This window comes from Sander vitreus, chromosome 10 (genome assembly GCF_031162955.1).
Source record: "Sander vitreus isolate 19-12246 chromosome 10, sanVit1, whole genome shotgun sequence".
NCBI lineage: Eukaryota > Metazoa > Chordata > Actinopteri > Perciformes > Percidae > Sander > Sander vitreus.
The window spans coordinates 16,917,233-16,934,715 of NC_135864.1; the positions used below are offsets into that span (position 1 = coordinate 16,917,233).

At 40.2% G+C, this 17,483-nt stretch overlaps 2 protein-coding genes across 2 annotated transcripts; both read right to left on the reverse strand.

Moving 5' to 3' along the window:
- Nucleotides 1–2,012: 2,012 nt before the first annotated feature.
- clp1 (cleavage factor polyribonucleotide kinase subunit 1) lies at nucleotides 2,013–5,970 on the reverse strand. The gene is made up of 6 exons (XM_078260575.1): nucleotides 5,877–5,970; nucleotides 4,570–4,844; nucleotides 4,285–4,392; nucleotides 4,058–4,177; nucleotides 3,338–3,475; nucleotides 2,013–3,199 (listed from the first exon to the last, which is right to left on the reverse strand). Exons 2-6 carry the CDS (start codon nucleotides 4,840–4,842, stop codon nucleotides 2,513–2,515), a joined length of 1,326 nt encoding a protein of 441 aa, XP_078116701.1. The 5' UTR covers nucleotides 4,843–4,844; nucleotides 5,877–5,970; the 3' UTR covers nucleotides 2,013–2,512.
- Nucleotides 5,971–6,581: 611 nt separating this feature from the next.
- Nucleotides 6,582–11,512, reverse strand: selenoh (selenoprotein H). Its single transcript, XM_078260576.1, has 5 exons — nucleotides 11,434–11,512; nucleotides 10,889–11,018; nucleotides 10,274–10,416; nucleotides 8,909–9,028; nucleotides 6,582–6,816 (listed from the first exon to the last, which is right to left on the reverse strand). Exons 1-4 carry the CDS (start codon nucleotides 11,447–11,449, stop codon nucleotides 8,922–8,924), a joined length of 396 nt encoding a protein of 131 aa, XP_078116702.1. The 5' UTR covers nucleotides 11,450–11,512; the 3' UTR covers nucleotides 6,582–6,816; nucleotides 8,909–8,921.
- Between the last annotated feature and the right edge of the window lie 5,971 nt (nucleotides 11,513–17,483).

A 17,483-nucleotide genomic window follows, 5' to 3' on the forward strand; every position in this document is an offset into this window, starting at 1 on the left:
CTGCACAACTTGCTGTTCTCTAACAAGGAGCTTAACGGCAAAATTCAAACAGGTGTTTGATCCATGAATCGACCAATACATTTCCTGGTTCAATTAGAATTGGTATTTAAACAGTCCTCCTCATCATGCTGTTTGTATTTTGACATCATGAGACCAACACGACAACTAACAATTGATCAACAGTACCTTGCCATTGCGAGGCTTCAAACAGGATGTTCTCAGACGGAAGTGGCCACTGAGCTTAGAGTGTCACAGAGTGTCATCAGCAGGTTGCAACAGAGATACAGAGGGACTGGAAGAGTCACAGAAAGGCATAGAAGTGGATGCCCATTGGCCACATCCCACACTGATGACCGCTTCATTGTGAACAGTGCCTTGCGTAACCGGATGATGAATGCCAATCAACTCAAAGCACATCTAAGGGAGGTGAGAGGCACCCAAGTGTCACGTCAGACCATAACTGTTTACATCAGCGTGGTCTGCGTGCTAGACGACCTGCAAGGGTACCTGACCACATCACCAGGCATAGGCGTCATTGTCTTGCTGGACGAGGGACCAGTGGGCCTCAGTGCTATTCTCTGATTAAAGTCGATTCACGTTGAGTGAAAATGATGGCCGCCAACGATGTTGGAGATGTCAAGGGGAGCGCTGTGCATTAGCCATTGTTGTCACCAGACGACCCTTTGGTGGTGGTGGTGTTACAGTGTGGACAGGTGTGTCTAGTCAATACAGAGCTGCCCTACACTTTCTGAATGGTACAGTGACAAGCCCATACTACATGAATAACATCATTAATCCAGTCATTGTGCCCCTGCATGAACAACACAGGCCTAATTTCATCTTCATGGACGACAATGCTCCAGCTCATCGAGGTCACATCATTAGGGAACGGCTGCTGGAGACTGGGGTACCTCAAATGGAGTGGCCTGCACTTTCTCCAGACCTGAATCCCATAGAAAACCTATGGGATCAGCTGAGTCGCCGTGTTGAGGCTCGTAACTCTGTACCCCAGAACCTCAATGACCTGAGGGCCGCCCTTCAAGAAGAGTGGGATGCCATGCCTCAGCAGACAATAACTCGACTTGCGGACAGCATGAGACGTTGTTGTCAAGCTGTAATTGATGCTTAAGTGTACATGACAAGTTATTGAGACGTTGACATTCTTTGTTGGTGTTATACTCACCACTATTGTTGGCTTTTGTTTCAATACATTTTTTGAGATGAGGAAATCACCATTGCATGCTTCTACTTAAATGCCCTACTTTCATGATATAATACCACTGTAGCTTGAACTTTTTACATTTTCCATAAATTTCACCCAAAAGCCATATATCCCTAACTTTTTGTGAGTAGTGTATATTTCAAATCCACATGAAGTTAAATGACTAGCATAAATTTGATCTGTGTAGCACATTTAAAGGTAACATTTTCTTTTTCAAAAACATCCCTACTTTGCCCTGCTGAAGGAACTTAAAGAGTCAGATGTATTTGTTGTGGGTTGTAATGCTGGACAATCTTTATCAGATGTCTGTGCTTTCTTGGAAAGTGCCACATTCAGAAATTAAGACTAATTAGTAAGCTAACTTAATTACAACCTAATTTCCCCACGGGGACAATAAACATTCAACAGCACGTAGGCCTGTAGGATATTTGATTAGCTCCAGTATGAGCTGGCATGTCAGTTAGGATACAGGCTACAGTATAGTGGCATTTGCCCCACTTATGTTCAAACAGATGTGAACATTACAGGATAGATACAACAGAGAAGACAGGACACGTCTCCCACTTCACAGACACATTCGTAATAAGTTTGCATTGTTGGATGAGGCTTTGTGGAAAGAATTTTGAAAAACCTACTGTGAAGCCATGGAATTGTAAAGACTTTCCCCAGGCTTGATTAAGTTGTAATTAAGTAAAGACACAAATGCTTACATAACCAATGCATTAGGTACTGGACATATGCAAATACATGTGAACTGATATACAGTACATATGTAGGATAGGAAAATATGTGACCATGGAATTATTATTGTTGCTTTATTTTTCACATGCAGCCTTTTTATTTTATTTTATTTTGTAGATTTTATGTTCTTTGGCATTCTGTGGACAGCATAGGAAGAATTTCATTGTACAGGGAAACTTGTTTCCTTACTGTGCATATGACAATAAAACTTTGAAATGGAACTTAATATAATTGACACAAAACCAAACTTTGTAAATTTAAAACATGTATTACTCATGAGAAAAACAATGCTCATAAAACAGATTATCAAGAATATAATTCCTGGACTGATAAAAACATCCAAACATCTGTACAGTGTGGTCTATAAAATGGGGTTTAAATTTACAGCAGCTACCAAATTACATACATAAATCTTTTTCTCTTTTGCCATCTGTAGTCCCTATAAGGTACAAAGAAACAATTAGGAAACAAAATTATTCTTAACAAAACTCCTCCCAAACATGATCTCCACTTCTTTTGCAACAGAGTCCTCTTCCCTAAAATGTTAATTCATTTCATGTCCATGAAGCGGATGTCCATGATAAGTAGAGTGTGTCTGGGCAGTGGTCTGGGTGCTGGGGACAGCACTTTCATTACCTGTGCTTGGGTGTCCACATTAGTCACCACAATAAAGCCACACACGGGGCTTTCTACTATACCCTTTCTAGCACCTTCCTCTCCGTCCTCAGCACTGCTCACACTCAGCACATGATACGTGAGGTCTCTGCCTGGTGTCACAGGCACCAGCTTTAGCTGTGTGTCATCCTGAGACATTCCCAGTGGCAAGCACGAGTCTGGGATGGATGGTGCTCCGATCTTGTAGATGCGGACATCTGAGAAACGCACCTCATAGGAAAATGGATAGAAGGTCACGCCACGAAAGCCGTAGAAATACTCGCGGATCTTCTCATCACGAGTATCCCGCCTGCACTCCTTGGAGCGCTCTACCACCCCTCCGGACTTGGGTAGGAGCACAACCCGTACAAAGTGAGGGAGGTCTCGTTTGAGTTCATTGTAGAGCCTCTCATGGTCCAGCACCAGCACCACATCCACCTCGAAGGCAGAGGCACAGTGGACCAGAGCCTGGTATCCAGAGCCCTTCACCCAGCCACAGGTGTTGATGATACAGCCTCCCACGCTAGCCTTTCTGTTCACCTCACAGCGCTGGGAAAACACATCGGCCAGGCATGACGTCAGCTACACATTATGAGAAAAGAATAGATTAAACTGGGCAGAGAAAAACAGTAACAACGCAGACTAAATTTGTAGGTTGACAGTGGGCTTTTGGCTTCATACTTTCGTGTCACACAACGGCCAGAATCTTGCTTTTCTCACCTTATTGTAAAGTTTGATGTTGGTCCCTGGGGTAGTAGAGCCAAAGTGGTAGACCAAAGGAGCCTGGACTGAAAAACCCTCCTCCACATCTGCCGGGCGCTCAATGCACAGTGCTGACACTGTCCCAGGTACAGACACCTGAGGAGCAGAAGTTTACACTTGATCTTAATAAGATTTGAGTGGGCCCTGGCACTTTAAAAAACATCCTTGAGAGTGGTAGTTGATTAGGGTGGGAGCACTGTATGATTTTATGGATGAAGAAATTAAACCATAAACCTTGATGGTATATTACAAACTGTGGTATTAATAACTACTGTGACTGCCATATGTCCACTTAATGGACAAATGGCATTCAAACTAATGTTTTCAACACTTCCAGATACAATAAAGTATTGTGTAAATCACAAGCAGTAGGTCACTGTTGTCAATCTTGTGCTAGAAATACTACACCTCTTCTTATTTTTACTGCCGTTAAAACACTAAGAAACTCAATATATTTGTTTTCCAGAACTTATTGTACATGTGATTGAAAGAATTAGCCATATGGACATGCTTTGCTCCTACAGCAATAGGAGGCATTTAAACTATTCTATGAAACAGATGCTGTGTATGCTGTAGTTTCATTTTGCATGAATTCAAGCTACAGCTATCAGCTAGTGTTATTCCTTTAATTCCATAGTCTGTGTCGATGTTTATCATGATGACTCCAATTCATCTTACCCCACTCTGTCCAACATCCAGTTCCACCAGTGTTGGCCTCCGGCCCACCCTTACAGCATAGCTTAATAGTAGCCGGCACACTGTTGATTTCCCCACATCTGTAGGTCCCACCACCATCACCTGAAATATGATTCATTAATTAAGGTCAATGGAAAATGCATTTTCTGGGATCTTGCAAGCTTGCATATAAAGACCGCTGAAAAGAGTAGTTTTTTGTTCAAACATACCCTCGGCCCCCTCTCATTGTCCCGCTCTGCTTGTTTTCTCATCTGTTCCAGGGCAGCATGTGTGTTCAGGTAGAGCAGCATGGGAGTATCCTTGGACACATAAGCCACCTGTGGTGATGAGGGAGAGATACTAGTTATTTAAGCCTCTCATTTATTAAATGTCAAAATCAAAAAGCCACACAGGGTTAAATGTGATACCATATCTAATTGGTAAGTTGAATCGCCATATAAGCCAAAATAGAACCCACAATAAAACACACATTTGCATGGGCTGTGCATGCTCACCTCTGGCTTCCCATAAAGATTCACACTGCAGCCTTGCCAGGTGAAAACTGCGATCTTGGAGCCTGGTCCAAATGTGTACTTCTTGTTGCGGTTCAGCTCTGAGCCAAACACCTCAGCCATTCCTGTGAGGAGCTCCAGATCAACTTGCTCTGCTGTCTCCCCTGCCTCCACCTCAAACCTAAGTTCAGTCTCCTTCTCAAGGTCAAACCTGGTGCTGGCCTTCCCAGGTACCGGAACATCTTCACTCGTCGTTTCTGCACCCTCTGTTGCCATGACTGACAAGAGAAAGTCTGTGTTACAATTACATAGCAATAACAGCATACTGAAGAAAAAAAAAAGTTACATGCATACACAATACAAGTTGTCACAATGTCTCCACTAATGCCATACGTTTAAAGATTATTTTCATGTATGAATATATTTCTTTGTGACTAATCATTGACACAATAAAATGTCAATAATATTTACAAATGTTTGTCAAAAGCCTGGTTACAAAGTTTATTTAACCAGGAAGTCTCTTCACATCATCTGTTACACAAGAGACCAAGCCAAAATGGCAGCGTAGTGTAGTACACAGTCACATAAATAAACACTAATAATGTTACATTTGAGAGACAAACTAGAGCTATAAAAAGAGGCGGTTGAACATTTTATAATTGGAAGCCTTATCTGTTGAATGTGGCGTTTGAGTGTTATGTTCTAAGAGTTTAGCTAATCATACCCACACAGCCAAAGTGTGATAACTAATGTTTTCAGTGGCAACTCTATGTGGTACTCTTTGGCACCTTTTTATCTTTACTTGCACCTTCAATACCTTTTGTTCTTTTCATGGCACATTTTATCTCGTGGTACTTTTGCTATTGCCACCTTTATCTATTTGTTTATTTGTATACGACTTGTTTTAAGTAATGTTATATGAGCTACTGGAATTGGGATGGATAAAGTATCTAACGATACCTATCTAAACTCTCAACCTGAGGTTTTACGTTAAGCAGACATCTCTGCTCCTTTGTACGAGAGACAATCAAGTCTTGTGCTAAGCGATGGCTATAGTAAGAGTTATCTGGAAGATTTTATAACATGTGTACTTATCGATGCGCACAATGTGAGAAAAAAGCTTAGCTCGTCGATCACTTGCAGGCATTGACCAGATAGCTAGCAATTATCAAGCCGTAGCTAACTTAGCCCTAATAATTTTAGTAGTTAAGGCGGAATGACAGCCTACAAACGCTCTAAATGTCAATAACTACTCCCATTTTGTCGGGCGTATGTCTAAGAGTGGATTATTTTTAGTTTATAGTACTTACGGACTAATTTCAAGTCTTATTGTCGAATGAAAAGTAGGTTCCCAACCATAGACTGTAAAAAGAAATGTTGCTGGTCGCGTGATAATGAGGTCACGCCCTCCATAACCAATCATGTTCGACGTTCTTTTTCTTAGTTTTTTTTGGCGGTTAGCAAAAACGATTTGGTGCATTACCGCCACCAAGTGGTATGGAGTGTGGACCAGACTAGCTGATATGTACAATAATCAAAAAATAAATAAATAAAATAAAAATGCTAAATAAAAATGACTCATATCTTCTCCATTATATTAATTTGTCCAAGATACTGAAATAGTACTTGATAACACTCAATTCTTCAGTTCTTTTGTAAAATATCTATTATGTTCCATGTTTGCTTCAGTTGGGGAAAAAAAACCTTTGTGGCTCAAGCAAAACTAGGTAAAGAAAGACTAAACTAAAACCTACAGCGGCAAGTGAAAATACTTTTATTTGACAAAGAGTTGCTTACATTTGTTATATGGTCAGAAGTGTTATCCTGAGACTTTGAATGTCACTGAGCTGATCAAAAGTGGATGAACGTTTTATTTACATCAGAAAACGCATCATTCCAGAATGTGAGCAGAGATTTGAGTTCAATGTTTGTATCCAGTAACGCTGTACAGCAAAAATGATCTTTGTGATGTTATTGTGACTCTTCTCTACACCAAACACACACCCACACAATAATTACGAAACAAGAAACACTTTATTTACCAAAAACGGATTTAAAATCACAATAAACTGTTGAGACAGCAGGACTGTGCATCTGAGAAATGTATGCAGAGACGCTTCACTAGGTGTCACCATGTATCCAGGAGATGTGAGCTGTTGGCGCTTGGCTCATCAGAGGAGGGACTGAGAACATCCCATTGGTCACTCCTCGTCATTCTGCTTCCATTTGTCACATCTCCTGAACTCTTGGCTGCATGTAAGACAATAATTTATTTTGTTAAACTCTGTAACATAAACATTCCTAATACATCACTGCTGTGTACTAGTACCTAGTTAACCTATACGGCTATCAGTCTCAACCAGTAACAGTGACACTTCTGCAAAATAGGGTGTAGGAGCCATTTATATCCACTTTTTTGTTAGGTTAATTTAGTTATTATTTATTTTAGCCACTTGGGGGGAGTATTGCACTAGGTGTGGTATGTCACTGGGAATTGGGTATATTTGCAGGTGTGGCAATCAATGAGAGGAAGGTGTGGATGGCGGGGAACACACGGTTCTTACCGTAGCCGAGCGAGCATCCACTCCACCGACAATAAGCCACAGCACTTTAGTAATCACCACTGGGTGAAGTACCATTTTATATGAAATACCCCTTTTTCTACTTTTATAATAAACGGGAACACCACCCAAAGAGAACTAATGCCTGGACCTAAGATCTTTTTGCTACGCGTTGAGAACATCATGCCATCCGTACCGAGGCTTATAGGATAGCTTCAACATAGGGGGTGAAGTAGTTTTGACTGAATTTAATAAAATTGATTGGATGTGGTTTATTTAAACCTGAATTCACATGTATGCTTACATTAGCATTCAACTATGTAAGCAAACTGTGAGCTGCATTTCATTTTCAGACCTGCTAATTTCATCTTATAGGAGGGGTCCACACCACTGAACGGCTGCAGGTTGTGTCATAAGCTCGACCAACTAGCAGTTAATGCTTTCCCTAGGCTGGGGACTTAAAATGAAGACATGAAAGGAAATCCAAGTTTAGGCTATGACACACGGCTCCCGGGAAAACGGCATCAACTGCTTAAAAAGTAGCTTAGGAGATGCTGGTAAAACAACTAACAAGCAATGAGTAAATGTGTTTTGAGTAATAATCTAAGTGGTAAAAAAGTACAACATTGAATAAACAAATATTTGTATATAGTTTGGGGAACGCACCTATGAGTTAATTCTTGTCCACAACTAAAGCAGTAAAGAATAAATAGTGAAATCAAATTTCCCTTGTAATGTATCCAATTTAAAGGAGAAATCCGGTGCAAAGTGAACCTAGGGGTTAATAACACGTGTACTGAGTCGACCGTTCTCTGGGATATGTTTTCATGCTAATCAAATGTGACCAGTTTTAGCGCAAACCGCTAATAAAGCTTATAAAGCTAGTCGTCGGGGCACGGGTAAAGTAAAAAGAAATCACTATTTCTATACCACTAACAAGGCTCAAAATAGCACCACACTTCCACGGTAGCATAATGAGGGTCTCTACATGTAAACCGAAGCATTGAGAACTTTGTAGTCGAACGCTGTACGCCGTGCAACCAGAAACATAGCTCAAGCACGGCCTTCGGGGTTCGACTGGTCATGACTGTTTTCCCAAGATGGCACCCGGATGTATACATGAATGGTCTTTATAAACTATCTTTTTAATAAACTGTCTGTACACATCTGTGTACTTCAAGTTCTCAATGCTTCGGTTTACATGTAGAGACCCTCATTATGCTACCGTGGAAGTGTGGTGCTATTTTGAGCCTTGTTAGTCGTGTAGAAATAGCGATTTCCTTTTACTTTACCCGTGTCCTGACGACTAGCGTTATAAGCTAATTAGCGGTTTGCGCTAAAACTGGTCACATTCGATTAGCATGAAAACATATCCCAGAGAACGGTCGAGTCGGTACACATGTTATTAACCCCTAGGTTCACTTTGCGCCAGATTTCTCCTTTAAAACCATACTGAAACAACAACAAAAGCGACAACTTAAATAACTTTTTGGACAGAAACATTTTCAAAATGAGACCTGCACAGCCTGAGTTTTCACAAATATCAAAAAAGGTATGTATATGTGGATGTATGTATACTGTAGGTCTATGCTGAATCCATTTTTGGTTCTTAATTTGAAAGCAGAACCGTTTCACATTTAATACCAAAGTTCTCAGGTTTCATTTTACACTGCGTACCTATTTATTCCATCTTAACCAAATTATTATATTATTATTATTTCATTTTTGTATCTAGCTTTTTTCTGTGTTACATTATTCTGTCTGATCGCATTGAAACAAACCTTCACTGGGCGTCTACTCAGCCTTAAGAGCCTCTTGCAGAGCAGCAACTACAACATCAGGTTGAGGAAACTTCAGCTTACGAGGCGGACCCTTCTTTATTCCAGTCCACAGTGATTTTTCTTTAGGAATGAGACATAAGAATACAGTGTCATTTGTAGGAACAATATAGAACACAAGCATTACTATTAGTGTGTTTCAAAAGCCTATAGAGAATAGCAGTAAAATCACATGCACACAAGACCATTTAAGATGTGTTAAAGAACAACTGACATACCAACCTCTAAACCTTGGAGTAAAATAATCATACATATTACCACAATAAACAATGGGCACACATTATGGCCAATTTGATATGGGGTTTGTTACATTTAATTAAATTAGCTGATGTTTTTATCCAAAGCAACTTACAATAAGTGCACTCAACTAGGGCTGGACTATTAATCGAAAATGTATCGACATTGAAATTCTGAAGCTATTAGACGTATTTTTTTCGATAATTTATTTCTGTTGATAGGCCTACTTTCTCCCACGTTTTCTACCGCGTGTGCGGGTTCCGAAATTAACACCGACACTGAAATTGACACGGCCGATTTAACTCGCTGGTCCTCATCAATATAGTTTCATGTGTCACGTAGCTCTCCACAAGCAGAAAAAAAGGGGAGCTTAAAAACGTAACTTGCTGGTTCAAAGTTAGGACTAACAAGTTAATTAGCAGTTAAGAAATAGATTGTATAGCTCATTCACATTTTTATCATGCAAAAAACGTTTAAAACTTTAAAACCTCAGTGTCCGTTGTCGAATCACAACAAATTTTAATTATTGTCTATTTATCGTTAGAGGTAAAATGTGCAATTAATCGTGATTTTGATTTAAGGTCATATCGTGCAGCCCTACACTCAACTATTAAGATACCACTCGAAAATTGCAAGAATTATGACAGTATATACTATTTTTTTTCCTTCATCTTTTCATGGGCCAACATGCAGTCTGAACAGGTGAGTTCTCAGTTTGCGACGGGGTTTCTGCTGCCCTGATGTTAGTAGGGAGCTTTTTACACCATTGTGGAGCCAGGACAGCAAACAGTCTCATTCTTTGTGCAAATTGTATTCTCTCTGGTGGCTTTTCTGCACTCCTGGTAAACACAGCCTCCTGTTGACTGTTTGAGCAAGGTTTAATGAGGCAGAAGAGACATTTGCACGGCAAGCAGTGGTTAGAAAAATACTGTGTGTTGTTTGTAATTTTGGTGAAGCCCCCTATAAATGAGTAAAAGTCTAAAAACTGAGATAATGATGCTTGTTTTTTTCTTTAGGGACTCCAAATGGCGGAGTTATTCTTCTTATTCTTCCCCTTTTAGTTCTCCTCACCTTTGCCTCCATCCAGCAGAGTGATCTCAAAGCTGTTCCTGCGGGGTTTCTCAGGGTTGAAGACCACAGTCAGTTCAGGGTGGGCAGCCAGGAGAGCAGATTTCACCTCCTCAGCATTACGCCCATACACTCGTCAGCTCTTACTGCCAGAAATAGCACATCAACCATCAGGCGGACATCAGTGCAGTCTCTACTAAAGTTATCAATGAGGAGCGTGATAAAGCAACTATGTACATTTACTCAAGTACTGTCCTTAAGCAGAACTTTGAATATGAGGGTGCATCTATGGCTGCACATGTGAATCCATATAAATACTTTGTTGAACCGTTTAGGAGGCTTTGGTTTTTTTTTTCAGTAAGTTTTTCTTGCAACTCTATTAATAACACCACCTTGATTATATACAAAGGCTGCTGATACATTCATCAGTATCAAGAGTAATAATACATTCAGTAAAAGAAGAAGAGGAAATTCCAAGTAATACCTTTACTTTTGAGTACTTTACAGTTTAGTAAATGTTTTGTTAATATTTTGAATGTATTACTTTTACACGTGATTAATGTGTTCTAAGTGCTTATTCCAGTAAAGGCTATAATGTGATAGCATTAAGTTTCTCACCAGTGTTCAATGACCACCCTTTGGCCTTCCTGGCCGTTGTCCCCCTCTCCTCTGTCCTTCTTCTCCCCCACAGATGGGTTCTCCTCCTCTGCCTGCTCAACCTCCGCTTTGCGCTTCGTCCCTCGGCGACCTGAACACATGCTGTTACGTTTGTTTTCATAACACGGGTTATTTCAATACTGACTAATTAAAGGGGATGTTGTAGAGGATAACGTTAGATAAGGAAGCGAGTCATAGCGTTGAACTATTAAACACTTTTGTAACTAAAATGAGAAACCGGTTGATGTTAATTCTTTAATCATTAAATCCCCAGTTTGGATGTTTTTGCTCCACTAACGTTAACTCCATCGCAACCAAACAAGTAGCCTACAAGAGGAAAGAAGTCTAACCAAAAAGTGACAACCTCTGCCACAAGTTTTATAACACACTGTACCTGTATATCAACTGGAAACAAGAGACACCACATCTCTATCATGCTGCTAAATAACGAAGTTACCTTTGTTCACAGAACGCATTTATACCGATTTATACTACAACACACCTACCTGCTTTAGACGCCATTGCTGTTACATTTTCGCGCGCATGTGTGGAATGTACAAAACTTTTGGGCTGAAGGGGTTTTCAAAATGAAGGACGAAACCATTAGGAAGGTTTCCTCTGAAATGACAGTCATTCTCACATCAAGGCGGTTCATTTAGCCTAAATATGACTGCCTCCGTGAGCAGTGTTGGGGAGTAACGGAATACATGTACCGGCGGTACGTATTCAGAATACACATTATGAGTAACTGTATTCCGTTACAGTTACAATTTAAATAGTTGGTATTTAGAATACAGTTACATTGTTGAAATCAATGGATTACATGACGATACTTCTCTGTTTCACGAGTTTATTCACTCTCGCAACTCCATGCATTTCCCAGAAGCCCCAATATGAAAACGAAACAATTAGCTATTTGCGTGATCACTGATAGAGGTAAAGATGGAGCCGGAACCGGCACAAGTGCGACTTTACATTCTCCTACATGCTGATTTACTATCCCCAGAGCCGTTGAAAGACTTGCCCCGTTTGACATGTTAGCTAACGTTAGCTAAAATTAGCTCATGGTAGCTTAGACTGCGGTTAGATTTTTGTAGTATGCAGTTCGGGATTACAAATACAAAAATCGATCTGCTTGTTTAGGTACACATTCAGCCAGTTGGAACAGAAGAACACACCAGAATAGGCCTGTTTAGTAAGCTGTATGTGATGGCCGCATTCCTACTTATAAAATGCAATTCAATGTGGAAGTAATCCAAGTATTCAGAATACGTTACTCAGATTGAGTAACGTAACGGAATACGTTACAAATTACATTTGTGGGCATGTATTCTGTACACTGTAACGGAATACGTTTTGAAAGTATCCTTCCCAACACTGTCCGTGAGCGAGAATTAAAGTGATCCCTACACCCTACACCAATGCTGCTGCTGCTGGCAAAGCTTTGCCTCCACCACCCCAGTCTCCACCTTCCTAGTTCAGAATCAGAGTCCTAACATGACCCAAAGGTTAAAATGGTTTTCAACTGTCTTACTCTTGGCCCACTCTTGTATACCTGTGTTTAAACAAACCATCAGTTTGGAGTCATCTGATGGTTTGTTGTGTCCTAACCTTCCCAAGTTCACCTGTTGATTGTGCATTGTTTGGTTGCACCAGAGTATCTTTAATAGAAGATAGAAAGTCATCCCAGCTGCTGTTCCAACATCATGCCAACACAATCAACGGATGCTACATCCACAGTTTGCGGTGTTTAATGATGTGACAAAAGAGCTTGAGATAGAGGCCACCAGTTAACTTGTTTCTAGCTGTTCTTTTGTTTTCAGCAATTGTATCACAATTGATTTGCCAATGACATAAAATGCTGCATATAATGTAACACATTTTAGGTTTACAGTCTGCCACTACAAAGGACAAGGGCAGACTGCAGTGTTTCATTCAGTCTGCTGAAAAGGTGATTGGCTACAATCTTCCGTCCCTCCAGGACCTGTGTGCCTCAAGGAACCTGAGGCAGACAGGGAAGATTGATCAAAACCTCACACCACACCACCCGACTGCAGTGGGGCTCATCAACAAGGCCCAGCACCCCAACTGACAGACTCTTAACCACCCACCCACAGTCACCACACATTACATTAATGCACAATTTGGACTAACAGTGCACATATTATACATACTGTGTACTTTTGCACATCCCCTGATCAACATTTCTGCATACCCTGTACAAAACTGTTACTATTACTTTTCATTGTAATATATCTATTCTGTATTTATGTTCGTGACTGTAGCAGTACTTTGCTTTATTCCCTTAATATGTTTATTGTGTGCACCAAATACACCGAGGCAAATTTATAGCAAGTAAATACGTTGACAGTAAATCTGATTCTGATTCTAAAGAAACCACTTCTAATACACAAATAGTATACTGGGAACTCTGACAGAATTATCAATCAGACAGACTTTGTTGGCCTTATATTTGCGTCATCCCATTCATCTAAAACCTAGATACACATTGAGCTCAAATCCCCCTTCTGGCTATTCCAACTGAAGATCTGTGTAATGTCCTTTGCAAACACTGGGACAGGTGAATGCAGGTCCCAAGGGTTGTGCTCCCATGTTCTCTAAATGTTTGCTTAATTCCCAATTGCAGAGATGTGAGAGATGGCAGAAAGACAGCATCCAAAACAAACAGAAGAACGTGAAAGAAAATCTTGCAGAGCAACAGACGGATGTGTTTGAGTACTCCAAAGTCAAGAGCAAATATGGTGTTACCGGAATAGCAATATCCAATGCACGTGTCTTTCACAGTGAATGTGGCAGTCACATTTTTGGGCACTCAAACAAATTGGACGTCACAAGTTGCGTCTCTGCCAACAAACATGGGCTATGCAACTTCCCGGAGAGAGGCGTTGTGACTGAATCACAAGCGCTCTGCGCTCATTTAATAGGCCTAACTGTTCTTTTGTTCACAACAATCTCAAGACCTCCCACTTCATCTTCACCGTGCAGTCACTTTTAGTCTTTGCCAAATCAAATCTTTCACTCAGTGTGTCACTCTCTTTGAAACAGACCAGACACAAAGACACATCAAATACCTACTGTGTCTTTGGATCCCAATCTGTCTTTGCAGTCTGTTGCAGTGTATTTTTAGCCGTGCGTAAAGCTTCTGAGGAGCGGACAGACTGTCGGACAGATGTGCCCTGTCTTCACCCCGCTCTCCTTTTTTTATGTCTAACTGACTCAAGACCGGATGCAGAGCTCCTGGTTGCCTCCACACTGCACAATTTATAGTCCTGTGATCAAGTGCACTCACTCATGCATGCACGCAGATATTTCTGTGCATACAAACAAGCAAGCAGAGGAGTAAAAACAAAAGGCAGATATTTCATTCATTAATTAAGGTCTTTTTTTGTACTGTATATTTGCTGCTCTCAGCTACAGCATCTCATCTCCTGATTCTTTAGGACTCTCCAGCTGGTAGATATATTCTGAAGTTTAATTGTTTAATAATCAAAGTTAATCTGTTAACCACTTTGTAATATACAGTATACTGTGAAACATTGCAAGCTGGTTCAACATAAAAACATGTTCCCCTGCTGTTTGAAAATTTTAGTTAACTGAAGTAAACATGGATAATTATGAGTTATTTGTAAAAAGTTAAGTTCACTGGTCAAACAAGTTCAATTAACTTAAAGGAACACGCCGACTATTGGGACTTTAGCTTATTCACCGTAACCCCCAGAGTTAGATAAGTCCATATATACCCTTCTCATCGCCGTGCGTGTCGTAACTCTGTCTGGCACACCCACCACTAGCCCTTAGCACAGATGCAGGAGGTAACCGGCTCCAACTAGCCTACTGCTCCCAATAAGTGAATAGTGCAGTAGGCTAGATGGAGCCGGTTACCTCCAGGATCTGTGCTAAGGAGATGAGAAGGGTATGGACTTATCTAACTCTGGGGGATACGGTGAATAAGCTAAAGTCCCAATAAGTCGGCGTGTTCCTTTAATATATGAAGTTCAATCAACAACTGTTTAGTCACACTGACACACGTTGCAGTTACATTCCTTCAGTTCGAAGAGTCTGTTCACACTTGTGTTTATTAGAAGAAACACAGCAAGTTTCCATCATGTATGTCTTTTCAAACAAGATAAAAGAGTCTAGAGAGTTTCAAAAACTCAAACCATACATGCTGGAAAGTGCTAATTTTTTATATTCTATTCTAAAGACATTTTAAGTTAATTAATAAAAGTGTTGTATTTATGGTAGATTAATAATAAAATATTAGTTGTTTCCAGTAAATTCTTGAATGATGTTCAGTGGCTTAGTGATGAGTAACTAAACTAAGTACATTTACTCAATTACTGTACTTAAGTACGGCTTTGAGATACTTGTACTTCACTTGAGTATTTCCATTTAATGCAACTTTATAATTAAACTTAACTACATTTATCTGACAGCTACAATTACTAGTTACTTTTCAGATTTACATTTGACTTAAAAAGCATAATCATGTAATGCTTTTAACAGAAACCACACTAAGCGATAATTGGCTTTGTAACAATGCATTGATAAACATTAAATCAGTTTGGGTCATCTGACATCAGGGTGCGAGTCTCGGTTCATCCTCTGCAAATAACAATGTGTTAGGGTGTACGTCAGCAAACACGCCAATGACACGTAAACGAACGTCGACTCACAGGAGCCAATACACAGCCTTGGCTAAGACAAGCATGGGGGAGACTGAGTGACGGGCAGAGAGAGAGAGAGAGAGAGAGAGAGAGAGAGAGAGCGAGAGAGAGAGAGAGAGAGAGAGAGAGAGAGAGAGAGAGAGAGAGAGAGAGAGAGAGAAGTGCTGGAGTGATAGGGGTTCAGACAAAGACTGAGTGACAGCATATGAAAAGCAGGCAAACACAAAAGCGAGGAAGAAAGGCAGAGGCAAGAAAAATAAGATAGAGAGTTGGGGGAGAATGAGTGGGCACAGTTTGTGATAAGCACACATCATCAAAGTCTAACGACTTCAGAGAAATTCTCTCTGCTAATAGCCTATTTGTGTTCCTGCACCAGAAAAAAACAGTAAAGATGTCCCCTGACCACCCAGGCAGCTGCTTTCAGGCACAGTGGGCAAACGCCTATACTTCTGTCATAAAATAGCAACTAGAAGAAGAAGCACACGTTTCAAGTTTTTGATGTTAATTTCTGGAGGTGTTTAACCCTGTCAGTATAGACGTCCACAGTTATTCATTACTGCCATCTGCACATTTCTGTGAAATGATGACCCACACTAAATGTCCTTTTACATAATGTAACTTCAGAGCTGCCTCGAAAGCTGTTTTACAATGAATTTGTACCATGCCATTGGTCATTATTTGAAATATTTATGATTCTTTGAGTGGAACTTGGTCATCAACTGCATGTAACTGTTCGTCAAAAGCTTAAATAGCAGTAGGCCATTGTCCTTTGACAATTTTGGACAACAGCAGTGATATTTCACTTGTTTGATTACAAAAAATGTCCATGACAAGTCTAAACCCACGGATGAATGAAGCCTTGACTGTCAAAAATTATGCTCTTGTTCTATTAAATCCTTAAAGAAAAAGTTAGACATTTTGGGAAATATGCTTATTCGCTTTCTGGTGGAGATTTAGATGAGAAAATTGATACCACTTACCATTAAGCTGTATGAGTGATAACACTCTTCTCATCTCACTCTATGGCAGAAGCGGATTTCACAAAATGTCAAACTATTCCTTTAAAGTATGAACACCCTGATATCAAAGAAAAACTCACTCTTGGATTGCCTTACATTATAATACTGGATGCCGAGCACCAGTTAGCAAGTGTAAAGTTGTCACAGTCAGTAGCCTACTGTGGGATGAAAAGAGAAATAACTGTGAATAGCACCAGTAGCATGTTCGGAACAAAGATAGTTAAGAAAAATGAGTTGAACTCCTTTCTCAAAACACAGCATGGTTTGTGCCGGTGTTGCATTCCTATCTTTTGATGGACATATGATTCTTTTGCCTTCTCTATCTTTAATAAGGTCAGACAATGGTCTTGATATTGTAACCTAAACAACTGGAGATGTTTTAGCTGCATTTGTGTGGTTATAGTCTATATCCACAACATTCCATTTCCAGGATTGCTCCGGTGCAATTCCGCCAGATGACTCTCTTTTTGGCTGGATGTCCGTCATCTTTTGATTTTTTTTGTGTCGGAATTTTAAACTCCGAACGATTTATGAGGACTACGGTTAACTGCTCCTCAGATCTCTGCAGGGTAAAGCCAGACAGCTAGCTAGACTGTCCAATCTGAGCTTTCTGTAGCACAACTAAAACAACTTTTGTTATATATTATATATAATATAAGTGCAGCCTCACAGAGCAAGTTTATAGACTCTTTAAGTGTTGTTATTTTAACAGCAACAGAAAGATCTTGTTGCTAACACAAATAGCAGATTTTACTGCTAGACTGGGAGACAACAAGGTTTAAAAAAAACCTTTGTGGTCAAAATGTGCATGTTAAATTTAAGGAAATGAAAAGTTCTAAAAGAAAGATG